This window comes from Ptychodera flava, chromosome 3 (genome assembly GCF_041260155.1).
Source record: "Ptychodera flava strain L36383 chromosome 3, AS_Pfla_20210202, whole genome shotgun sequence".
Lineage (NCBI taxonomy): Eukaryota > Metazoa > Hemichordata > Enteropneusta > Ptychoderidae > Ptychodera > Ptychodera flava.
In genome coordinates this window covers 17882779-17907229 of record NC_091930.1, presented here as the reverse complement: position 1 = coordinate 17907229, position 24451 = coordinate 17882779, and the positions used below count along the sequence as shown (strand labels likewise).

Here is a 24451-nt window from a genome sequence, read left to right as displayed (position 1 = left end):
GATGTGGGGGGGGGGGTGCACGGTGGGCCCCTCCAGCCCACGGACTATCTCCGTTGAGTGCTTCCAAAACATAATAACAAGGTCACTGCATGACCTTGTATGACCTTACATCGTTTGCTAGTATGAGTGTGTCAGTTTGATTTGAAGATTTTGTAACAGTCTTCATTCTGCATTGAGACTGTAACTAATCTAAGAAGAAAACATAAATTGTCTTTCTCAAATGGGGGAAGGATAAAAACATAATACCATCCAAAACACCAGGATATATGGCAGAGGAACACGTCATCAGAATGCCTGTTGCACATGCGCATAGAAGGCAATTACAGGAAATACGCGAGGGTCCAAAGTTTGCAGAGATGCGAGAAGGGTTTAACTCACCCTGTCATATTTCACGAAAATATAATATTGCGATATAAATCACACATTTAGTGTGCCTGACATGCATGGTGCCCCAGAAAATTGTCTCTAGTGAAAACTATTTTAAATTCTGCATGCCAAACATTGAAGAACATAATTCAGCAAACCAACGCCAAGTACAACTTCAATTTCGGAGTTTTTTGGCTAAACACATAAACATCTTAGATTTTCAGTCTACGTAAACACCACCCAAACGCTGCTCCTAATTAGGCATGATTTCTAGGCCAGCGTCAGTAATCTAGCATTGTTACTGTTACTTCAGCAGACAGTAAGTATTTAATGTTTCTGCATAATCTGAGTTGAATTGAGTGTCAATAGCAAGTTCAAGATTATAGCTGTCTTTGGAACCTCAAGATTTCGATCAGACTTGTGCTTTACATGTCCTCCATATGTTTGAAAGACCATTCTTGGCTGCTAATCTCCTATTTTTATCGACATGACCTTAACTCAGCACCAGAAAATACGACATGATCATGACTCAGCGGCAGAAAATTTGACATGACCTTAGTAAGCAACTGAAAATACTCAACAAAATGTGTCACATTTCTTCATTTAACGGGGCGAAGCAAAAACAACTTGGCAAGATTGAAAGCTTTTCAACGTTGTAGTCTGGTTCCCTGACCCATTTTACCCGGTAGAGGGCGTGGGGAAATATAGGGTCAGGTACCGGCAAATGTAAACACGGACGCTATTGGGTTAAAATAAAACAAGTTAGCTGTGATTGGATGAAAGTAACACTTGTAACTTTTTCTCATGTTTCTTGGGTTTCGCACTTTCAGGCTCACCAACTTCTTGTTTGTACCACAAAGCCGTGGAGGTAGAAAGAAAGACATTTTACCTCCATGATTTAGCCACTGTGATTTAGCACACCTCTTGATACTTTTAGAACGTCGACATGATGCCTGGCATTTTTCACGAAATTCGGACACCATTCTATCCATCGAAATCAATCGTTGATCACAGTTCCAACAAAGTTTGCTTTCAATTAGCTGTGATATCGCAGCAGTACTTGTGGCATGTATCGAACGTGCTCGGGTCATCGGGATCACGAAACAGACGGCGATGACCTCAATGACCCTAGCGCGTTCGATACACGCCACAAGTACTGCCGCGATATCCCAGTCAGCCTTCAATCACCTCTATTTCCCAGTACTTCAGGATTAATCCTTTCAGTTTATGTTTCCCATCTCGTGTGCCAATGTTTTTAGTTCGGATACCAGTGTTTGAACATAATTCTGATCCAGTCGAATTTTGACCGGCGTTTTTCATGGTAGCAGCCATATTTGTCGTTGCATGTTCTGTCAGGTGACTAACCTCCGCTATCTTGATCAAATTCTGTTCAAGATGGCTACCCGGTACCTGACCCTATTTTTCCCCACGCCCTCTACCGGGGAAAATGGGTCAGGGAACCAGACTATTCAACGTTGCCTCTCGACAAAAATACCAAAACCCAGAGGCTAAGAGATAACCTTGTTTGCGTGTGTTGAAAGTAGCAAATAGCGTTGGATTTTTAGTCCACGTAGACTCAATACAATGACAACGCTTCACAAAAATGCTTTTAGGTTATCATTAAAGTCAAGGCCCTTTTCAGAGTTAGGGTTGCCAGGAACAAGCCATTCCACGTTTCTGCACAGTCTATGTGTCTCAATAAGACACACGAATCTATTTTAACAACAAGAACGCTTATGAGTGGTAGGCTATCAAGTTCGATAAATGCGTCAAGTCATTCTTAACAATGAATTGATCATTTTCCAACATTGAATATTATACGAATTACAACTTTACCTCACAAAAAGCAACATGATGAATGAGGGAAAGTTCTGACACATTTCCATGAAATCCAGGTTAGATAATTTGTACTGTCGTTTGTTGATAGTTATAATTTTCAACACCTCTGTATCATTTCAGGTCATAAAGTCAACACTTGACCCGTTCGTTTCGCAATGAATCCATTTCAACCTTTGCATAATTCATTCTTCAACACAAAAGTAACTTTTCTTTAGCTATGGTACCTCCACTCTCTCAAAAGAAATTATGACACCTTCAATATCCAGAAAACAGTGTAGCAAATAGTGTTGTTTATTTCAAATACTACATTCATGAATATGCAGGCAAAAATCAGTAGATGAAATTTTGTTCAATGCCATACATGTATCATTGATACAAGAAGTATCCAGAAAGACCAAATGTACAAATATAGTGTGAAATAAGTTTGGCATCTACTTGAATTTTTAGGGGTGCCTAGAAATAAATTATTGAATAAACATAATTTATTGCTTGGTATGCTTTTCACAAAACTGATGCAGAATGAATGAATGAAGGTAAAGGTGACATTTTAGTATGATTTCCTGTAGCTGTGATTACCACGTTGTGGGCTACAGTTTGAAATAAGATAACCAAGGTGAAAATCAGCAAGCCGTAGATCTATTATTGACCCTATTTCAAACTTTGTCCCTCGGCTACAACATCATGTATTCACCTGGAGATTCAAGAATCTCACCCACCTAAATCTAACCCTTCTAACCACGAGTTATCTGAGCTCCACCAATGACCGAAGAGACACAATGAACACAAGATGCCGGAGAATCAGAATTTGATTTATTTGATCATTTCTTCCCGACCTTCCTTATTTTTCATTTTCGGACAAATAATAGTATAATATGGAAGGGATTGAGAGATATCAATCCCAAACTCTTTCTGTATATTAAAAAAAATAACTGAAAAACAATGGAGAGGCTTAATCGTGTCATGGTCTCCAATTAAATTCTGTAAAACAGTTTAACCTAATTGCCTTTGGGAATGTGCTACTTTGTAGTCAACTTGCTGTGTGTATTTCAGGCGAGATAAACTCAAAGTATTTAACGTACCGGCGAACAAAATTTAAAATAGCAACGCTTGTCGACCATTTTTAATTTTTACTTCCAGCCATACCAACTGGATCGAGAAATCAACTTAATAACCACAATTATATCATTTACTTCTTTTACTCTACACGTCCAGATGACAATCGCAAACTCCGCGATAGATCAGCGGCAACAGTGCAGTTAACTATGCAACCAGATTAAGTCCCGATCAGATCTTGGCTTGTATGACCTACTTGCAGCTTACCCCTATTAACCTCTAATCTAGTTTCATTTATGTGACACTACCTCAACAAGATGATTACCCAAATGTATAAGGAGTACGCTAAACCAAGCCTCATAGGTAAATTAGGTAAACTGTTGATGTTGACACTTCAAACAAATTTAATTCAATATCTTTATCATGCTATTCAATCAACTGATTGATCAAGTTGATAGCCTTGATTATCTGGGTGTTAAGATGGACAAAAACTTGAATTTTCAGATGCATATAAATAATATAGTTATCAGAAATTATAAAGATCTTGATGTTTAAGAGGATAGTTTCAATGGTACCTCTACATATTCCAATAACCTTAGACAATACATCAGTTCTTCCCAACCTTGACTATCGCAAGGTTTTTACTTATTGAACTTTGTATTGATCGTCTTTTGTCAACTTCGAGTATTTTTATACCAGTTAATTTTTTGTACTTTCAAAGGTTATTTTGGCTCTAAGATAAACAGTCACTGATCTTGTAGATTGCTAATTGGATTCCAATTATTTTTACACGGACCCACAGTCGAAAAAAATAATATGTGTCAAGTATAATATGTTCTATGCGAGACAGACTTCTGTACATTACGTATACAGTATTGGCTAAGCCATGTCTCATCAACACTTCCAGATTTTAAGAAAAAGATTATTGATATTGAAACTTCAAAGAAATACACAAAATGTATTACGTGACAAAGACTCGCATAAAAAGTGTAAAGTATAATAGGCTTTACATTGTATTGACTTAGGTATAAGGTTTGTGAAAAGCCAACGTTATGTCTCATAACTTTTCATTATGATTTGCCTAAATTTATCAACAACATACTAAAACCTGCCCCATTCAACTCTATTCGTAAAATGTATGGTAAAACAAGCCAAGAATAGACTTGATAACATCAAACTTATATAATACAGAAAATAGATGTACTTTCTTGAGACCATAGTAATTTCACTTTAGAGAATGAAAATTCGACAGAATAGTTTTGCTTACTAAAGCAACGCTTTTTGACAGGATATTTTCGAAAACGAAGTGTCTACCCCCTTTCTGTTTGCAAAAAAACTTGAATCTTCCTTCGATCTTCCAATTTCAGAAAAACCTAGCCTCCCTGGGGAGTTTTCCGGCCAACCCGTACTATAAAGACTGAAGGCTTCCTTACTTCCCCAACGAAAATGGCTGTGTTTTTATTTTCCTGTTAAATTGGAGACGTTCAGACCGAATACTTGAACTGTACAGTTGTAGGAACACCTGACTTTACTTCAACGAATTATGAGTAGGTATAATAAGTAAACTTTTTGGGTAGGTTATCCCTGCCACATTTGACAGAAGTTATAATTATATCGCAAAATTAACACGAACGAAGGACCAGATGATACAGAACTTTCCTGTCACTTTCCATTTTACCTACCCACTTTAACAATTTCAAGCAGAAATCTACTTCCGCCCAAAGTTCAAGATCTAAACCTGTACGTTAACGTTATGGGTGTTCTTCATCCAAACATATAATGGGAGAGGTTGCAAAACTTGTACACGACATAGTAATCATAGACTATGAGATATTACAAGGTCAACAGTAAAGTTAACTGTTACACTAGTGTCACAGGGTTCATTCACTTTGACGTCAATTCTACACAAAGGTCAATGATCAGATTCAGAATTGTGAACGATGTACGATGGCGATACGGACGTGAGAAATCAAACAAGTAAATCATATCCGGATGTTCATGGTGTCGCCATTGATATGAATTTTGGTCATAAATACCGTACGTCATTACTAGGCAGGGACACTATTGACGAGATGATAATTGTATGTAAATAACCACTGTAGAGATTGTATATAGGAGGTGTCTTGACTAACACAATTACTAAGAAGGGGACAACACCTGGCAGTAATATAACATCCACGCTTAAGAAGTAAACGCTGTTATGCCATCATCTTTGAAGACTTTAAGCTTCTATTCTGTTTCTGTATACCTATGACCTCTCAATAACCATCCCCCGGACGGAGACAGTAAACTGTAATACCAGTGCAAACAATTTGAGATAGGACACAGTTGGAAACATTAGTGTCTCCAAAGGCATTCCCGAAGTGCTTTCGATTTTGCTGTTTCAAATAACTAAACACCCATACCCCCCGTGTCATTGTGTTCTTGGTCTACGCAATTACAAACAAAAGCCCTCTAGACGATACCGACTTTCTATAAACGCGTTTCAACTTAACTTGTTTGTTTGTTCTATGATGGTATGAATGTGTGACAGCTGAGTATCAGAAACAGGAATTACATCTACAGTATCGTATCATATATGCGTGCATTCTATTTCATTATTTAAAGAAGAGAGTCATGGACGTTCTTCAACATACAGAATTTGTTTAAATAACAATAAGTTGAAGTCTTACTTTTAAAAATGACAAATTTACAAGCTTTCACAATTTTTGTTGTCAAAATGTTATTTTCGACGAGGTTCATTTTAACAGGGAAGTGACCCAATCTCGCTGGTTTTTCTGTTACATAATTTTGCATTCTCTACGACAGGCTTGAACACTGCCAGAGGGTCAAGGGAATACGGCTTATAGATTTTTTAAAATAATGTTGGAGTCTTCTCAATGCCCAACACTCAATCTGAAGATTCATTAACGTTCCCTCGTTCCTGCAAGCAAAAGAGCTAAGTCGGGTTCCTTACCTATGAAATTAACATCATCCGCTAACATCTGCTGCATATTTGCCTTCGCTTCAATTTGTATTCTGATACAAAAAATTTCTCATAATCAAAATGTTCGACTGTTTTGCATACTTAATACCAAGCTTGCGTGTTGTTTTACTATTCATCTGTCAACTTTCAGCAACTTATCAATCATCTAACTACATTTTGAGCACGAGCATAATTCTTTCTGAAACAATGATGTAATCACCTTTCATTTCATGTTACATACATTCTTCACACTATTAATAATTAAGATAATATTTCTATTCGTTGCCCTGCTGTCATCTGTACATTTCTAGCGACCAGTTTATAATTTTTGCTTTTTGATTTGTACATTTTGGCCGGAGGCCATCAGTACTGAAATAAACTTATCTATCTATCTATCTATCTATCTATCATACGCGCTGACAGAGAGCTCATGCCCCTACATGTACCGTGTTTGGTATGATGTTTTCAACAACGGTTCGAACTCTAACCATCGAATGAGATATGTTGACAATAAAGCAGTAATGCTTCTAGGTTGAAGGCTTCCAAAGGCACAATAACAAGGTCACTACATGACCCTTGTATGACCTTACATCATTTTCTAGTGAGTATGTCAGTTTGATTTAGAGACTTTACAACAGTCTCCACTCAGCATGTGGAATCAACTCCATCCAAGAAGGAAAAATACGTTGTCTTTCTTACCATAGGGGAAAGGATAAAACATAGCGACATACTATGCAAAACACTAGGATATATGGTAAAGAACATGTCATGAAAATGCCTGTTGCACATGCGCACAGTAATTTTTATATGAAAAATCCAGGGTCCACTGTTTGCAGTGATGCGAGTCAGGGTTAAACTTACCCTTTCATATTTTATGAAAGGTGTTATATTGCGAAATAAAACACATACTGAACGTACTTTTAGTGTGCCTGACATATACGGTGCCCTAGAAAATTGTCTCAAGTGAAAACTGTTTTAAATTCTGCCTGCCAAAAACTAAAGAACATGATTCAGGAAACCAACGCCCAGTGCAACTTCAATTTCTGAGTTTCTTTACCAAACACTCAAGTACAAACGTATAACCTGAAGCAACCTATAATTGGTTTTCAGTCTCAGCGAACACCACCCAAACGTTGTGCCCGATTAAACATGATTTCTAACTCAGCATTGGTAGTGAAGAATTGTTGCAGAGTGAGCTTCACCAGACTCTAGTCATTCAATGTGTCCACACAATATGAGTTGATTTGAGTATCAAAAATATAAACATGCAAGTACACGTTTACAGTACTAGTTGTTTGTGGAACCTCACAAGAATTCGATCAAACCTGTGTTTCATATGTCCTACTTATGGCTGAAAGCCCATTTTGGCCGCTAATCTTTCATATCTTGCGACATGACTTGATTAAGCACCTGAGAAATACTCACCCAATGTGTTACTTTTCTTCGTTTAACAACCAGAAGCCAAAAAAATCTTGGGAAGATTTAGAGTTTTTTTCGACGTGGTCTATCTACATATCTGCCATACATAACCAAACTCAAAGGTTGTGATAAGACCTTGTTTGCGTATGTTTAAAGTAACCAATAGCTTTGTATTTTTCAGTATGCGTAGACTCAACACGATAGTACCGTTTGACAAAACATGTTTTAGAAGAGGGTCAGAGGTGTAGACCTGTTTCAGCGTGAGGGTCACCAGGCACAAGCTTTTTGACGTTTCTGCAGAGTCGGGCACCGCATGAAACCCATTTTATACTCACAGTAGTAGTATGGATTATTGCTTTTATTTTAGCTGGAAAGAGCATATCCAGATAATTATAGTCAAGAATCCATTGCTTGTATTCAACGTGCCTGTATTCATGTGGAGTTATGTGAATTTACATGTATTATTGTATTATACACGCAACACTTTAGTGTTAATTTATCTGTATTATTATATCTTGATGCAATGTGTGTTGATTTGACTGATAATAACTATTGAACGCATCTATAAGAATAGTAACTCCCTTCTGAATCAGCGTTGGTCGTATGAACAACCCATACCATCCGTTGTGGACTTTTGCTTTGTTCTGTGCAATATTATTCTTTATATCAATAACATTTGCAGTGTTTGGCATCTGAATTTAGAATTGTGATTGCTTTTATACTGTTATGAAACTTAATTGTCATCTTAATATAACGTGACCAATGATAACATAAATTTATCTTTCTGTAACAATAATATAGGACATACACTTTAATTGGGATCCCAAAAGTTTGTCGTACTGGGTACCACTACAATAACCGATTCACTTCGAAATCTCCTTGGACTGGACAAAATGTATTGGGAGAAAGGCTGTGTTTTTTTGTTTTTTTTTTGGGGGGGGTGGTCCTCTTTTGTTTGTTTTGTTTTTTGTTCTGTTTTTGTTTCTTAGGGAGGGGGTTGATAGCTTTTTTCGAAAAATGTTTGTTTTGAAGAGTCATAAAATGTCATGCATGTCTTTTGGGGAGGGTAACCCTGTTTCGCGCAACTACAAGGAGTGAAAATGTGACCAATAGAGTGCTCATTCATAAATATCAAATCATAATTATAAAGGGAGCCTATTGGGCAAACTGTTAACAATTGTCTCCTACACAACAAGCTATATCTGCACTTTTATATATATTTGATACTGTATGTAAATATGGTTTGTATATGTGTGTACAAAAAATTGATTTTTGGATTGCATAGAAACTGTGGATTTACTATACACTTAAGGGTGGTGGATAATTGTTAAATCATAACGGTGAATATTGGCTTTGCAATGAAATGTCGTTGAATCGGACTATGATTGTAATTATGAATCACTTTTTTGAGTCAATGCTACAAGATCAGTCGCCATTATTTCTTTATCACTTCAAGGCTCCTCGATATTCAAGTGCTGTGGAATCATGACAAACACAACCAAGACGATTGGAACTAATTTGGGATAATTGGATGGTGAAGTAATGTCGTTTTTATCTGCAAATGTAACCTGGTCTGTTTTTCTTTTTAAGTTACACACTTTTTATGAGTTATTTGTAATATTGCAACATTCAGCTATAGGGCACTGAACACTTTTGAGAAATTTGGAAAATATGTAGATCCAATTTTCCCAAATTAGTTCCAATCGTGTTAACCATGAATATTTATCAATCGTAGACACTTTATTTATTTACACACAAGCGTACTTATTATGGGAGATTTAAAACACCACTCCCAGAGCTTGCATGGCCCATTTCACATGACCTCGTTATGCCTGACTGGTCATACCTGTTTACTCTTTCATATTTTCGTATGACCTCTCCTCAGCACCTAATAAATAATCCCCTCCTTTATTATACCAGAAGCCAGAACACTCGTAAATCTTTAGAAGTGTTAAAACGCTTTATCTCTACACATCGGCTGTGCGTGGTCATAACTCAAAGGTTTGGAGATAACCTTATACAACCTTATATTCATAAATGCAAAACAGCCAACACTTATCGAGTTTGCAGTCTAAGTGCACCTCCTTGCCAGGTGAGACATGCTTTCTAGCTCAGCATCGGCATTGTAGAATAATCACATACAAACGTCGACTGCATTAGCAAGTATACATTCCGCACGACATCGTCAACTACTCCTTCGATTTGGGAAGATTCTGTACTGAAAGTCACATTTTTGAACAGTTTATGTGTTCAAATATTGAAAGGTAACCAAGAGCATTATTTGTTCATGAAAAATAATAAAGGGCCTAGATCCCGACTCTTTACGGTGTGCAGTACTACCTTGTCAACCACTGTAAAATTCAAACTCACAAGTAGGTAATATTAACAGACAAGTAGTAAGTACCCCGCTTGCTTAGAGTGACTCGAATTACATTTATGTATATCTTGCACATGGATTCACAGGAAATTTGACAGGTTCGATTGCTTCGAATACTCTATGGATACGTTATGATGTAAAATAAACAAAACTATTTGTGGAGCGATAGACTGCATTGTAAAGAAAATAATTTGACTGTATGATTGTAACTTTTAATAAAGAGTTAAGATATCTCTGCAAAAAGTAAATGAAGTCACGATCGCTCGTTAAACAAAGTAAGCGTCAATTTAACGACTGCAGCCTAAACTTGTCAGACCACTGCCTTATGTACGTGTCACAGAAGGGACAAATATTGCAGTATCTTTAATTCTGCCATGCAACTTCACAAACTAAACTTAGAAAGCTACTTTCCACGAAACTTCAAAGAAAACATTTGAGTTGTTGACTTCCTTTATTCAAATCTATTTACAAAACACTAATCATAGACTTTACAGTATTTCAGTTGTACGAGTACAGTTAGCTGGGCAGCTAGGTATTATCTCTAGCAATCCTCAACTTCACATCTCCTACTTATGACATACAGCAGTAAAGCTTCTATTTTGAGGTCTTTCTTTGAAACATTTATATAAAAAATGTCAGCAAATGACCCCTATATGACCTTAAATCCTCAGTCTTAAATATCAGTCTGACTTGGAAACTTTGCTAACCTCTCTGATAATATTCAGCACTTGAAATCTAGCTCATCTATCAGGAAAATACATAATCTCTCCTATTATAGGAGAAAGGGGTAAACAATTGAACAAGATACCAACCAAAGAAATCCCACCTGAAACAGCCGAATGGTCACACAGCGAGTTATGAAAATGTTTCTGAGGATTAATAGGAAGCAGTTGCAACAGCCATGTACCAATATGTCGGTCAAACTAAGACGTACAAGGTCACCGTCCACAAACTGATTTCACTGATATCACCGGTAATCATCTGACTGAGAGAAACATCATACGTGTAAACAAGCCTAATATGCCTGCTAAAACAGTTTCAATAGAGAGACAAACCTTTCTCATTTGTAACCTTGATTGCATGCAAAAGAGGTGGTCCTATATCTCTGCAAAATCACAGTATGAACTGAATATTCTCGCATAATGAATAAACCGAAATGTGTACGCCTTAGTTTGGTGAGAGCGGAATGGTGCTGCAAAGGTGAGGTACAATAATGATAGTAAAGTTGAAATCATATCTCGCTTCGTACAGTACGGCAGAAAGGTGAACAACAGAGTCGAAATCGAGAAAAATAAATATCCAAATTAACTGCAGAAAGGCTATAATTCTGTAGTTTCTATAATCTCAAATCAGAAGAATAACAATGTAATAACTAACAAGTTTTAACTAACTAAGTATACAAATGTTCATTTTTTCGTCAGTGGTGAAATAAACAAACAAACAAAACAAACAAACAAACAAGGTATATCATCTCCAGAAAGAATAAAGTATAAGTTTACCACAATTAATATACTCATCTCTACAGATTTAATCGTTCTGTTGCAATGCTCATCAGTTCCTTACGTTTTATTTTCCCGGTGTCAGTGGCTGGAAAACGGTCAAAAAATAAAATATATTTAGGAATGTGGAATTCATCCAAATGTTCCTTCATCACGTTAAAGATTTCTTCTTCTGTACACTTTGTTTCAGATTTTAAGACTAAGCACAAACATATCTCATTAATCACTTTTTGGTCAGGAACTGCCACTGCCTGGCAAAGTTCCACCTTACTGTGACCAAAGAGATAGCGCTCTATTTCGGAAGGATATATATTTTTCGCATTTTTTATGATGCAGTCGTCTTTCCTTCCCAGTACTCGAATTCTTCCATCGTCAAGCATGATTCCAGCATCTCCAGTTTTCACCCAACCCGATTCTGTTTTCACGGCCTTCGTCCTCTCTTCTTCCCCATAGTAGTACTCAAAAACAAATGGACTCCGTACACAGATTTCACCTTCAGTGTTGACTGGGACTGTACAGAATGTGTCATCAACAATCTTAACTTCAGTATGAGGAAGTGGTCGTCCCACTACACATGTCTTCTCGTCAATTGGTTCGCCTTTAAGATGACACGTGATTAAATTCGTTTCAGTCATCCCATAACCTATGGTTATATTTTTGATATGAAACTTTCTAAGTTTTGCGAGAGTGTCAGGTGGCAAGGTATTCCCCCCCAAGCCAGCTTGTTTCAGGGACGAAAGATCGATACCTTCGTCCTTGCTGTACGCTATCTCAAAAGCAAGAAGAGGGAAAAGGCCGACATATGTACATCGTTCAAGTCTTATCACGCTGAGAAATGTCTCCACCTCAGTAGACTCTGTCAGAACAAACCTATCACCAGCTACAACTACCGAGGCAATGGTGCTCTCAAGTACGGGCGAGTAGCATGGCGATGTACACAGATGACAACCACGCTGATCGTCATTATATGCTGTTCTGTAATCAGATGTGGTTATGGCACATTCTGCGATGGCGCGGTGTGAGTGCACAACGGCTTTTGGCAGTCCAGTACTGCCAGAGCTGAAGAAGATGACACAAGGTTCGTCCTGCTGAACTTCATTATGTATATCCAACTCTTTCAAATCATCTGATGACAAAGAGAAAACGTTAGTAAGGGCAAGACAAGCCCCTCGGGACTCTGCCGCATCAATATTGATGAAAAAACGAACACTCGGAAGAGGCTGCCGGTAGCATGGTACATTTATAGCTTCAACATCTGGGAGTAATTCTCTGATGGTGGTTAAACCATCGCTATCAGTGACCAACATGTCACAGCTAACTTTGTTTATTTGATCTTTTAACTGATTTGCCTTTGAGGATGTAAGAAGGCGGACAGCGATAAGGCCAGCCTTCATGGCACCTAAATAGACCACGATATACTCGAATCTTCTGCCAACAAATATTCCCAATTTTTTGCCTTTTTGTAGACCGAATTTCATAAGCCCTACAGCAAATCTATCCACGCGAAGCCTCAGTTCCTTGAATGATAAACGTTTCACTTCACCATCTTTTGAATAATAGGTTATTACTTCTCTCTGTGGATAAGCATCGCTTGTTAAATCAAATAGTTGATCTAAGGTCTTGCCGCAGAATCGCCGTTGACTTGGCTTATGGTAGTAACTTTGAGTCAGTTTAGAAGTTGTAGCAAGAATGTGAGCTGCCATTTCTTATTTACATCTACAAGGTGTTGCAGGGTACACGTTCTGTAAAATTCAAAAAACAAGCAATGTAAAGTTATTTTTGACATATGAACGTGACCTTTGCAAAAGTCGAAAACGATAAATATTTTTGGAATTCAACAAAGCAATTGACATTCAATTGTAAAAATGACAAAATAAAAACACTATAAAAATACTTAGTTTGCTACATTTTGATGGTCAACAACATTAAACATGATGAGTTTATGTCATCTCTTCATCTCTTTTAAGGTCAATAGACTATATATTTCATGTTCGGCGAGTAGGCTCCTTCGTTATTTTTAAATTATTTCGAATGATAAGGTTTACCCGTAGACAGTAAAGATTCGTTTAAACATGAGTACATTTACCGCCTGTGTAATGAGTGCACAGCTGGGTCAAATCATTCGACACTCGCTTCAAGTGACCATCATGTGCCTGACCGCCTATCCCTGTTTACCTTAATTTTTGCGAAACGACCTTGTCACCACATAAAATTCTCATCCAAACCTTTCTATATAATTGGCCTAAGGGACAATGTAAAGAGCCTAGTATGATATTTCAAATGTGGATAGAAGTCAAACAAAATTATAATGGTTATCGTGACATTATGACAGTACTGCTTCTCCTATGATTGCTTCCAATAAAGTATTTGCATACAAAAGGGCACGGGTTGACCCCTGTATGCCCTCATACCATTGGCGAGTATGACTTTGTCCATTTGATTTCAAAGCCTAGCTGCAGTCTTCAATATTCTTGCACATGTCAAATCTTACTTCTTGGAAACACAAATGCCTTGTCTGTCACCCATACGAGAAAGGGTTGGTATTGAATCGCAAATATCCTCGAAACATAAAGGGTGTAGGTTCAGAGAGGGGTCATGAAAGTTGCCTTCTGTACATGCGCAAAGTATTCAGCGAAGCGGAAACACTATTGGCTGTATCGTTTCAAGAGAAGGTTCAACTTGCCGTGTCATACATTTTAAACAAGATATTTGTATTGTATTAAAAAATGCAATGAACTTATGTTCACTGTATCTGATCGATTAGTACTTCAGAAAGACCATCGTCTAAGCAAACAATTTGTAATTCTGACAGTGAAATTTACCAACTTTAATTAAGAATTCAACGCTCAGTGTACCTTCAATGGTCGAATTTGTTTGCCCACACATAAGCACTCAAAGTTATAGACCTTCTGTGATTCAAAGCAAAGAGTTCAGTCTTCCGTGGAGCTGTATAAAAATCCAACCACATTACAGCTTCTACTTCAGTCTACTTGCGACGTAGACTTACCTCAGCACCTGATGAATACCAACTGCGATATCTTAGTGTTCCTCGTTTTACGAACAGACGCTGAAGCATTCGCCAGTGTTTAGAGCTCTTTCAATACTTCTTCTTGACAAAGCAGAACGTGCACTGATGTTTACAGCTCTTTCATCTCTCCCTCTTAAAAATGGCCTCAGCAAAGTCTGAACTCAAAGGTTAAGAGATTACCGTATTTGCATAACGTTGAAAACAACCAATAACTAATATGTTTGCAGTCTACGTAGACTCCACACAACTGCTGGGCCTGAGAGCGCATGCTTGCTAGTTCAGCGTCACCAGTGTAGCATTATTGTCGAGCGAACTTAGTCAGGCATAGGAATTTGCACGTTTCTGTACGATCTGAGTTGATTTCGTCAAAACACCGTGCAAGGTATCGGAAATCGTCAAAGATTTAAACTAAAGTCCAGCTAGTATGAGTTGAGGATGTCTACATAAAAGAAAAGATTGTGGTTTATGAAGTAGAACGGCCGCACAAAACATGCCATGAGATGGTAGACTGTGAACACAACAGGCTGTAGTAATAAAGTCGTATGATGCAGTGCTTAAATTCCGTTCTGAAGTTCTGGTCCCACTATCGATTGGAGAAGAAACTGTACCGCGACTCAATTGTTTATAGTCTAGTGTTACAGTACAGAATTTGACATGCTTAACACTATACTGAGTGCACTGTCAGTGATGGTCATAGCAAAACGAATGCAAGTAACACGATTGGAACTAATTTGGGATAATTGGATTGTGAAGTAATGTCGTTAAAAATCTGCAAATGTAAGCTAACCTACATTACTTTTTACGTTACACACTTGTTTTTATGAGTAATTTGTAATATTGCAACTTCAGCTATACGGTACCTAACGCTTTCGAGAAATTTGAAAAATATGAAAATCCAATTATCCCAAATTAGTTCCAATCGTGTTAAGTGTTTGTTGCTGATGAAAAAGAGGGACCTGGTACCATTTAAACAGCACTTCATTTTGTCTTTGGGAAAAGTTTTATGAGTCTATGCATATGAGATGTTGCCAAACGTTTGATGAGTCCGGGTATTATCGAAGCTTATTACCCTTTTATTAAAGCATTATATGCACACATGCATGTTTATATGGAATGACTCTAAATCTATTTTTGTATTTTCTACGCTGTTCTCTGCTGCCTGTATAATATCTATCACTTAATTTTTAAATGTCCCAAATACCTGTGAGTTATGAGCATGTCTAAGGAGGCATTTCTTTAATTATCTCAGTCTATCAGCTGACATGTTTCACAAGGCACTTAGCCTCAGACAAACAATCATCTCGCCATCATAATAAGACGTTATTAATGTAACAGAGATATAAATTTTATTTAAAAACACAGACAACAAGATCTACATTATACATATCTACACAGGGGCAACATTCCATGACATAAACTGGATTTCGAGCACGACTCAATATGTTTAAGCTGTTCTTCCTTAAATTTATTCATCTTGTCACTTCCTAATTTAAAATTGTTCGTATTTATAATATCTTAATCATTAAAATATCGTACAACTTGTGATAAAGAAGCCAACAACTTAACGATACAAATAAAAAAGCAAGTGACATATTTTGAAACAATGTTTATGCAAGTTAAAAGTACAAATTCGTTCCGTCACCAGACAACCTCAAATAAAAAAAGTACAGAGAGATCTCTCACTGACATTCATGTTGCTAGTTTCGGTACTTCGACAGCCACAAATTGCCATTGGATAAGTTTAACTCTGGGCGCCGTCGGCATTAGACCTCAAAGAAGGATGTTGATTTTTCACTTTTTCTATTTCATGGGAGAGTTCTATAACAGTTTTATTTTTTTCTGCGTCCGTTCTTTTTTAAATGCAAAACATGGAAGACATTTCTGTTACACTGTAGAAATTTAGAATAACTGTAAAAGCTTAGCACTTGACCCAAAACATTTTAAACTGTCAAGGAAATTTAAAACAAACTTTTATTGTTTGTAGGCAAAACGAACTCAAAATCACTCTGGCAAAACCTAAACAAGATTACTGTGCTGTTATGTATCTCACCATTACTTTAGGGAAGATATCACACTTTAGGCTATCTGCATCAATACAAGTACATATTAACTTCCTTAAACTTTATCGATTTTTCAGATGTCATCTCTCTGTTGCCATTTTCATCACTTCGTTACGTTTGATTTTCCCGGTATCAGTGACTGGAAAACTCAAAAAAACAATATGTATTTAGGAATGAGGAATTCTTCCAAGTGCTCCCTCATCATTTCCAAGATTTCCCCCTCTGTACACTCTCTGGTTTTAACACTAAACACAAACATATCTCGTTAATCACTTTTTGGTCTGGAACAGCCACTGCCAGAGAAACTTTCACCTTCGGATGACCATACAGAAAACGCTCGATTTCTGAAGGATAGATATTTCTGGCATCCTTTATAATGCAGTCGTCTTTCCTCCCCAGTACGTGAAGCCTTCCATCGTCAAGCATGATTACAGCATCTCCAGTCTTAAACCATCCCGATTCTGTTTTCACATATTTTGTCCGCTCTTTGTCACCAGGTAGCATTGGAAGATATATGGACTTCATGCACAATTTCGCCCTCAGTATATGGGTACCGTTCGAAACAGATCGTCAACAATCTTGACTTCTGAATGGGGAATTGGTCGCCCCACTATGCATTTTTTCTCATCGATTGGGTCACCTTTACATTAGCACGCGACTGCGTTCGTTTCAGTTGTTCCGTATCCGATGGTCATATTAGGTGTGACAAGTTTTCTTAGTTTTGCTAGAGTATCTGGTGGCAAAGTATTGCCTCCAACGATAGCCTGTTTCATGGATGAAAAATCGACACCTTCACCCTTTGGTACGCTATCTCAAAAGGCAAAGAGGGATAAAGAATTGCACAAGAGCATCGTTCGAGTCTTATCACGTTTAGAAGTGTATCAACATCTGTGACTCAGTCAGTACAAACCTATCACCAGCTACAACCATTGGGGCCAGGCTTGCATCAAGAGCAGGGCTGTAGCAGGGCACTGAACACAAATGACAACAGCGCTGATTATCATTACACCCGTGGTCACTTTAGTGTTGATTAAGCCTGTCTGGTGCAAGCAGAAATTCTGTTTGTATAAACGAAACAAAGTGGTGATCGGTGTAATAAATACAAGGTTCACTATCGGCACCCCACTGTTAGGATTGAGATAACGTTCTACTAAAATGTCACGCCTGCCCAATTCAAATCGGTCACAACTGCACTGTAGACACGCTGAAAATCTGCACTCCGACAATGAATATCAATAACAACGGTCGCGAATATCATAGGGGCAACTCCTTCAGTGAGGACGTAGCAGGCTTGATTGTTCAAAATATAAGTAATTGTGGTGGAAATCCGGCACCTAGCGAGGTACCACGAGGAGCTTACAAAGAAACAAGCAAGCGTTTTAAGATAAGCGTGGAGGGAGCCAGAAAAGTTTGGAAGAGATGTACATGTATCAGCACAAGTTCCCTTCAACCGGGATGAGAAAAGTGTCGTTCATGGTTACACACATGTGAATACATGTACATGTAAAATGCTACCCCGACTGTACTTTACTCTTACCTTTTCTCTCGTACCAAGTGACATTGGAGTACGTTTATTCACGGTTTGTAGGAAAGAAACATGGCTTAGTGCAAGTGAATGTTTATTTCGAAAGTTTTGCAGGCAAGACGGGCGATGTTTGTAATTTAATCGCTAACATTTTCAAAGTGGCATTTTCTCAATTCCCGCGTCTGAAGAGAGTCTGACACTACACTTGCGATATACACTATAATATCGTTGGTATTCATTCACTGCAATATTGAAATCGACACAAAATGTGTGATGTTCTCTAACACTGACTGCATTTGAAACAAATGAATTTTAGCAGATACTGAGTACTGAGATAGGGCAAGTGCTTTGGTCAACATCATTTGTATACAGTGTATTTTATAATCACTCCCTAATTTCAGGCTAATCGGCGTGTCCACGGGGTACATATAGTAGGATCATTATCACCACTGATACAGGGTAAAGTAACCGTTTTATCACCATTCTGCAGACAGAATTTCGGCTTGTACCAGACAGGCTTGATCAACACTAAAGTGGCCACGGGTGTATATGCTGTTCTGTCGTCAGACATGGCTATGGCACATTCACTAATGGCGTGATGGGAGTGCACAATGGCTCTTGGCTTTCCAGTACTGCCAGAGCTGAAGAAGATGACACAAGTGTTGTCAAGTTTTAGATCATTATCACTCCCGATCTCTTTCAATTTGTCTGATGACATGGTCAGGATACTATTTAGGGATAGACAAGCCCCTTGCGCCTCTGCAGCATCGATATTGATGAAAAAACGAACACTTGGAAGACACTGCTTGTAACATGGTACACTTACACCCTCAACTTCTGGAAGTAATTCTCGGATGGTGGTTAGACCATAGCTGTCAATGACCAATATGTCACAGCCTACTTTGTTTATTTGATATTTTAATTGATCAGCCTTTGACGACGTATGAAGGCGGACAGCGATGAGACCTGCTTACATTGCACCTAAATAGACTACGATATATTCGTATCGTCTGCCAACAAGTATTCCTAACTTGTCGCCCTTTTGTAGAGCGAGACTCACGAGCCCTTTAACAAATCTATCCACCTGAAGCCTCAGTTCCTCGAATGACAAACGTTTGACGTCACCATCCTTTGAATAATGGGTCATTGCTTCTCTCTGTGGATAAGCATCGCTTGTTAAATCAAGTAGTTGATCTAGAGCCGTTGACTCGGTGTATGGTAGTAACTTTGAGTCAGTTTAGAAGTTGTAGCAAGAATGTGGGCTGCCATTCCTTTTGTAAATCTACAATGTCTTGAATACCTGACAAAAAAATAATGAAAATTATTAGTGACATATGTGCGTGACTTTTTCAAAACCGAAGTTCATAATTTTATTTTTATTCGTTGGCCATATTTGAATGATGAACACAACGACCAGAAGATAAAGTTGTGCTGAAATACAGAAAGGTTTTCCTTGTTACGTTTTTATTGTCAAAGAAAATGTGATGAAGGAATGTTACATCTCTTTTTAACTTTTAGTGCATACAGCTTTTTTTGCTCGCCGGGTAGGCTGCTCTGTTAGCCGTTGTATTTAATTATTTAGAATATTTTAGCTTATCTTTTGGCATTACAAAATCGTCATCAAGAACCAACAGTTATCCTGGTGTGATAAGCGGTGTCTTTTTTGACCGCTAACATTATGATCAGAAAGTTCACGAAGTGTTAATGCCAAATGTTCAGAAAAACGTTGCTTGTTCGTTCTTCAATTAAACAGCTAAATCTTCATCTTCTTATCCATCATCAGTAACATTTTCAAGTTCCTATTTTAAAAAATACCAGACTAAATACATCCACCATATAATAACATGTTCGCTCACCAATGGGTTTCCAGAGAAGCTAGGTTACTATGCATAGTTTGCAATGGTTTTTCAATGGTTTTCTGTTTTTTCTATGCGCCCCGAAAACTGAAAGTCTTATATTTTTGCTCAATATTTCCTCAAGGATTATTTCAACTATTAAATTTCAAAATCAAGAATAAAAATTGGTGAAAAAATTTCTCAAGAATTCTAATATTTGAAATTCACAAAGGCTGAAATCCCTGTGTTACATTTATGGAGGAAATAAAATATTCGATTTCCACAAAAATTAAGACAGTGAAAAGTTTTCTTACGCCATGAGCTTTAAAATGAACCGCCAACAAATGGTAGACCAGAAACGAATTTTAAATGTTTTAGAGTCTGAATATCTGTTGCCGATGTGCATTCTACCTTTATAGGCAAAACATATATATAGCTAATACAGAAGAACAATATTAGAAAAGTAACTAATTTAATGTAACACTTGCCAATCATTTTATTAAATGTACCAAATTGACCATGAAAATAAACTTGAAGACCAACCTTTTAGATGTTGACTTTATTTACTTTACATGCATACAAGATTATTGTCGTTGACCCAGCTGCAGTTTAGAGCCAGCAGAAAGGTGACATTTATTACAACCTCTCTTCACATGTTGAACTTGTGGCTGTCAGCCTATTCGTAGTTGCCTTTTCATTTTTGCCGATATGACCTTGGCACCAAAATAATCCCATCCACAACTTTGTCTTTAAGGACATTGTAAGAGACGTGTCTACTGTCACGTTATCCAAATGCGGACCGAAGCCACAAGCCTACTCTCAAATAACTTTTGCAAGTTTTTCAATGCAAACTCTTCCACGTGTCAAATTTAAACTATGACAGATAATACAAATGCTTCAATACAAATACTTGCTATCCTAGAAAAATGACCAACTGAACAAACCACTTTCAATCCTGTCTGACAAATTTACCGACCTGGCTTAAGAATTCAACCTAAATTATCAACTGTTTTTGTCTACACATGAACACTAACAATCATTGACCCTAAATGCAAATCAGTTGCAAAGTGGTCAATTGTGGGGCTAGTTTTATAACTGTCACCACATCTCAGCTTCTCATGACCTATTTATGACTAAATGTCCATTCTTGTTAACTCGTTCATTCTTGTGTTATGACTTTAATTGTCAATGAGCACCTGATAAATACTCACCCAAATATGTCTATTTGAAATTCCTAGTCGACGACCAGAAGCTGCAAAAATCTCCGAAGTTGAGGCTCTTTCAACGCCCCCTTCTTGACACACCGCCAATACAAAGTCCACACTGAAAGGTTAAGAGATAAACTTGTTTTGATATCATCGAAAACTACCAACAATAAATTTCGTCGTCTACATGTATCCACGCAATAGCTGAGCCTTATAGTACATGCTTGTCTGCTCAGTATTAGTAGTTTTGCATTATTGTAGAGCTAGCTTAATAGTCAGGCATACGATTTGCATGTTTCTGTACAATCTGAGGTGATTTGAGTACCAATAAGTGTGGAACGTGTTGTGCATTATTGATCGTTATTGAAAACAGAAGTTGAACCCGTACTGGTTGACGATGTTTACATAAATGAACAGACTGTTATCCATTGGACAGAATGGTTGCAAAAATATGTCATGAGATGATGGTAAGCGAAAACATCAATCTGCAGTTGTTAAGTTCAATAATGCAGTGCTTAGATTCCGTTCTGTGGTTCTAGCATTATCGACTGGGGAAAACTACATTTCGACTCAATCGTTTTTGTTGGCATGTATTTGACTTTCTACCCGCTATAATGAGTGTACTGATCAATGATGACCGTTACAACATGATTATTAGTGCTGGTTCTTCGTAATATTGAGTGACCTGGCAGCGGTAAAATAACATTTCATGTTGCCATTGAGAAAGGTCCTGTGAGTTTATACAATCTGAGGATTTGCCAAATGTTTGATGACCCTTGGTATTATCGCAGGTTATTACTCCTTCATTTAAGTACAACAGGCATGCATTTTATATGCGATCACTGTATATCATTTGCAGAGTCTTCTTCGATGTTTGCGGATGTGTTTCTGATGTACATCACTTAATCTTCAAATTTCCTCTGAGCTGTTAGAATTTTAAAATCATATATTTCAGTCATCCTATCAATATCCATTTTTCAAAAGGCCGTTAGCATTTTTGTTAAATCATAATGTCGGCCTCAGAATTTAGTAGTATTCATCAATATAGTATCAACATTAATATTAATGTAATATTTATTTAAAGACAAAGACAACGATATCGGACATATTTGCATGATATAATCATCATCTAATAAGTTGATTTTCCGATGATGTTTTACTTAACAGAACTTTTTATGAATTTATTCTGCTTGAAGTGAAATCATTAAAAAGCTTGGAGAAGATTAATAAAAAAGAAAATTCTTAAGGCAGTATGCGCCTCGAAAATGAAATACATAAATTTCGCTTAAACTTTCCTCAAGGAATCTTTCAACCATTCTCATTCCAAATCAAGAATAAAAAATCTAGCGTCACTATGGAAATTTTGCTTAGATTACCAAGATTACCGATATTTGAAATTCAAAATGGGTAACCATAACTAAGTTAACTCTATTGGGAACAAATAAAATCTTCGATTTTCAAAAAACTAAGACAGTTATTTTTTTCCTACACCAAGAATTTTAATTGAGACCCATAAGTGGTAGAGAAGAAAAGAATTCAAAGTTATTTAAACCTTGATGAACCATACTGAGGTGTATTATTGCCGTAGAAATGCACTTTGCGCATAGTAACTAAAAAAAACCACATAATTTGACCCTGTTAGGGTGGAAGCGTATGCGTCCAATCCTTCAAAACTGGTATATAAGGCTATGAAATGCGGAATTTTTACATATTCGCATGGACATAAATTTCTTTCTCACAATACCACTGCTGCTTGTTGTTAAATTATTCATCCCATTAATCTTTTGTAAACAAGTTACTGAAAGTTAAAATTAGTATTTACGGAAAAGTGGACGTAACTTCTCTTTCTTGATATCTATCGCTTGCCAGGTCAAATAATTGACGATAATCTTACCAGAAAATCGCTTCTTACCAAATTTTTCATTCTAACTTTTTGTCAGTTTTGTGGTAATGAAAGAACTTGAACTGCCATTTTCTATTTCCAAATCTAACCCTTGAAACACCGCGGGGTTCAAAACATAGAAATTCAAAGGAAAAATCCGAATGCATGAGCTTATTTAAATATTCAAAATCGCGATGCAGGGTAATATCTGGTGAAATGATGAAATGGAAGTAACGACATGACATCGTCAATATTGAAATTAAGTGTCATGGACTAAGACAATTTCACTGTGATTTAAATGAAGTTAATAAGTTCAACGGATAATCTATTAAAATGTCCGCCGTTTTAGTCAGTGAGAAAACTATGAGAAAAATATTTTCGAAATGCACTTCAGCAAAGGTACATAGTTTTCTCGCTTACAAAACTCTAGTCATTGTATTTCCTTAGCACTTGATAACAGGAGAGAATCAAGTGTATTAGTGTGCCGGTACCACAAGTTCAAAAGCAATGGCCATATGACCACATACTTATTGTTCTTTATGACCCATAATATCATGAACCCCATTGTCATTTAGTACTAAATACATCCACTTCATATTGGCAAGCTGCGTAAAAACGCAAATTTGGGACCATTTTGTACTTCCACTGCTGTCTTGTAAAGCGAAGTAGAATAAACTGAACCTGTAATCTCAAAGGGATCATCGTATTGTGAGGCGAAATGCCCTTTTTCGAGGCCCTCGTTTAACCCCCCTGACTTTGAACGTGCTCAACGTATCCTAACTTTGACAATCCATACTGTCTTAGCGTCACGATAACGAACATTTCTTTGTCAATGTTTGATTATACACCCTCCGAACAGTACTCGGCTTGACAAACACATCCAATTGTGTCCATCTTTAAACGGTCTGATTGTCAAGCTAATGGTATGCAAAGCTGAACACGATGCTCCGGCGACCTGCAATGCCGGTGTGGCTTTTTCAGTCACCGCATGTTATCAAGCATTACGTTGACCCTCATTGTATATAAATTAGCTGACTTAGTCGAACTGGTCATGAACCTTGTCTATACATGTCAATGGACATATTTCGAAGTAAATATTCGTAGTGTTTCACTTGACAAACGAAAACCTCTCGTGTTCAAGGTGATAATGAGTCTAATTTGTCCTGTTTCAAAATGACCTACATTACACGTCCTACACACATGTACTGCATGCTCTCATTGGTTAATCCGCTTCTCTAAGGTCCACTTTACGAGCAGTCATTGGGGGACCTCATGTGTTAGGTCTCATTATTATGTATTATTCAATTTACAGCTTCCTGATTGGTTAATGTGTAGTCTGGTCCTCCAGTGTTCACTGCCTCATTATGCGATGTCCCATGTACTTTTGGATGATGCCTG

The 24451-nt window shown here is 37.4% G+C and overlaps 2 protein-coding genes and 1 long non-coding RNA gene across 3 annotated transcripts in view; 1 reads left to right on the top strand and 2 right to left on the bottom strand.

Annotated features, from left to right (window-relative positions):
• LOC139129676 (medium-chain acyl-CoA ligase ACSF2, mitochondrial-like) overlaps positions 1 to 7715 on the bottom strand; it is a 69947-nt gene extending 62232 nt beyond the window's left edge. The window contains exon 1 of the mRNA XM_070695348.1: positions 7649 to 7715. The gene's annotated coding sequence lies outside the window, so the exon portion shown is untranslated. The remainder of the gene's footprint in view (positions 1 to 7648) is intronic.
• A 2738-nt stretch (positions 7716 to 10453) lies between these two features.
• Positions 10454 to 14671, top strand: LOC139129674 (uncharacterized). Its single transcript, XR_011551644.1, has 2 exons — positions 10454 to 11413; positions 11482 to 14671. It is a non-coding gene; the product is annotated as an uncharacterized lncRNA (long non-coding RNA).
• LOC139129672 (medium-chain acyl-CoA ligase ACSF2, mitochondrial-like) lies at positions 10455 to 14687 on the bottom strand. The gene is made up of 2 exons (XM_070695346.1): positions 14526 to 14687; positions 10455 to 13260 (listed from the first exon to the last, which is right to left on the bottom strand). The coding sequence occupies exon 2, from the start codon at positions 13219 to 13221 to the stop codon at positions 11539 to 11541; it is 1683 nt and encodes a 560-aa protein (XP_070551447.1). The 5' UTR covers positions 13222 to 13260; positions 14526 to 14687; the 3' UTR covers positions 10455 to 11538.
• Positions 14688 to 24451: the final 9764 nt, after the last annotated feature.

Excerpts from the sequence above, each read along its gene's own strand:
- LOC139129672 (XM_070695346.1), bottom strand. The coding sequence starts at position 13,221 with ATGGCAGCTCACATTCTTGCTACAACTTCTAAACTGACTCAAAGTTAC.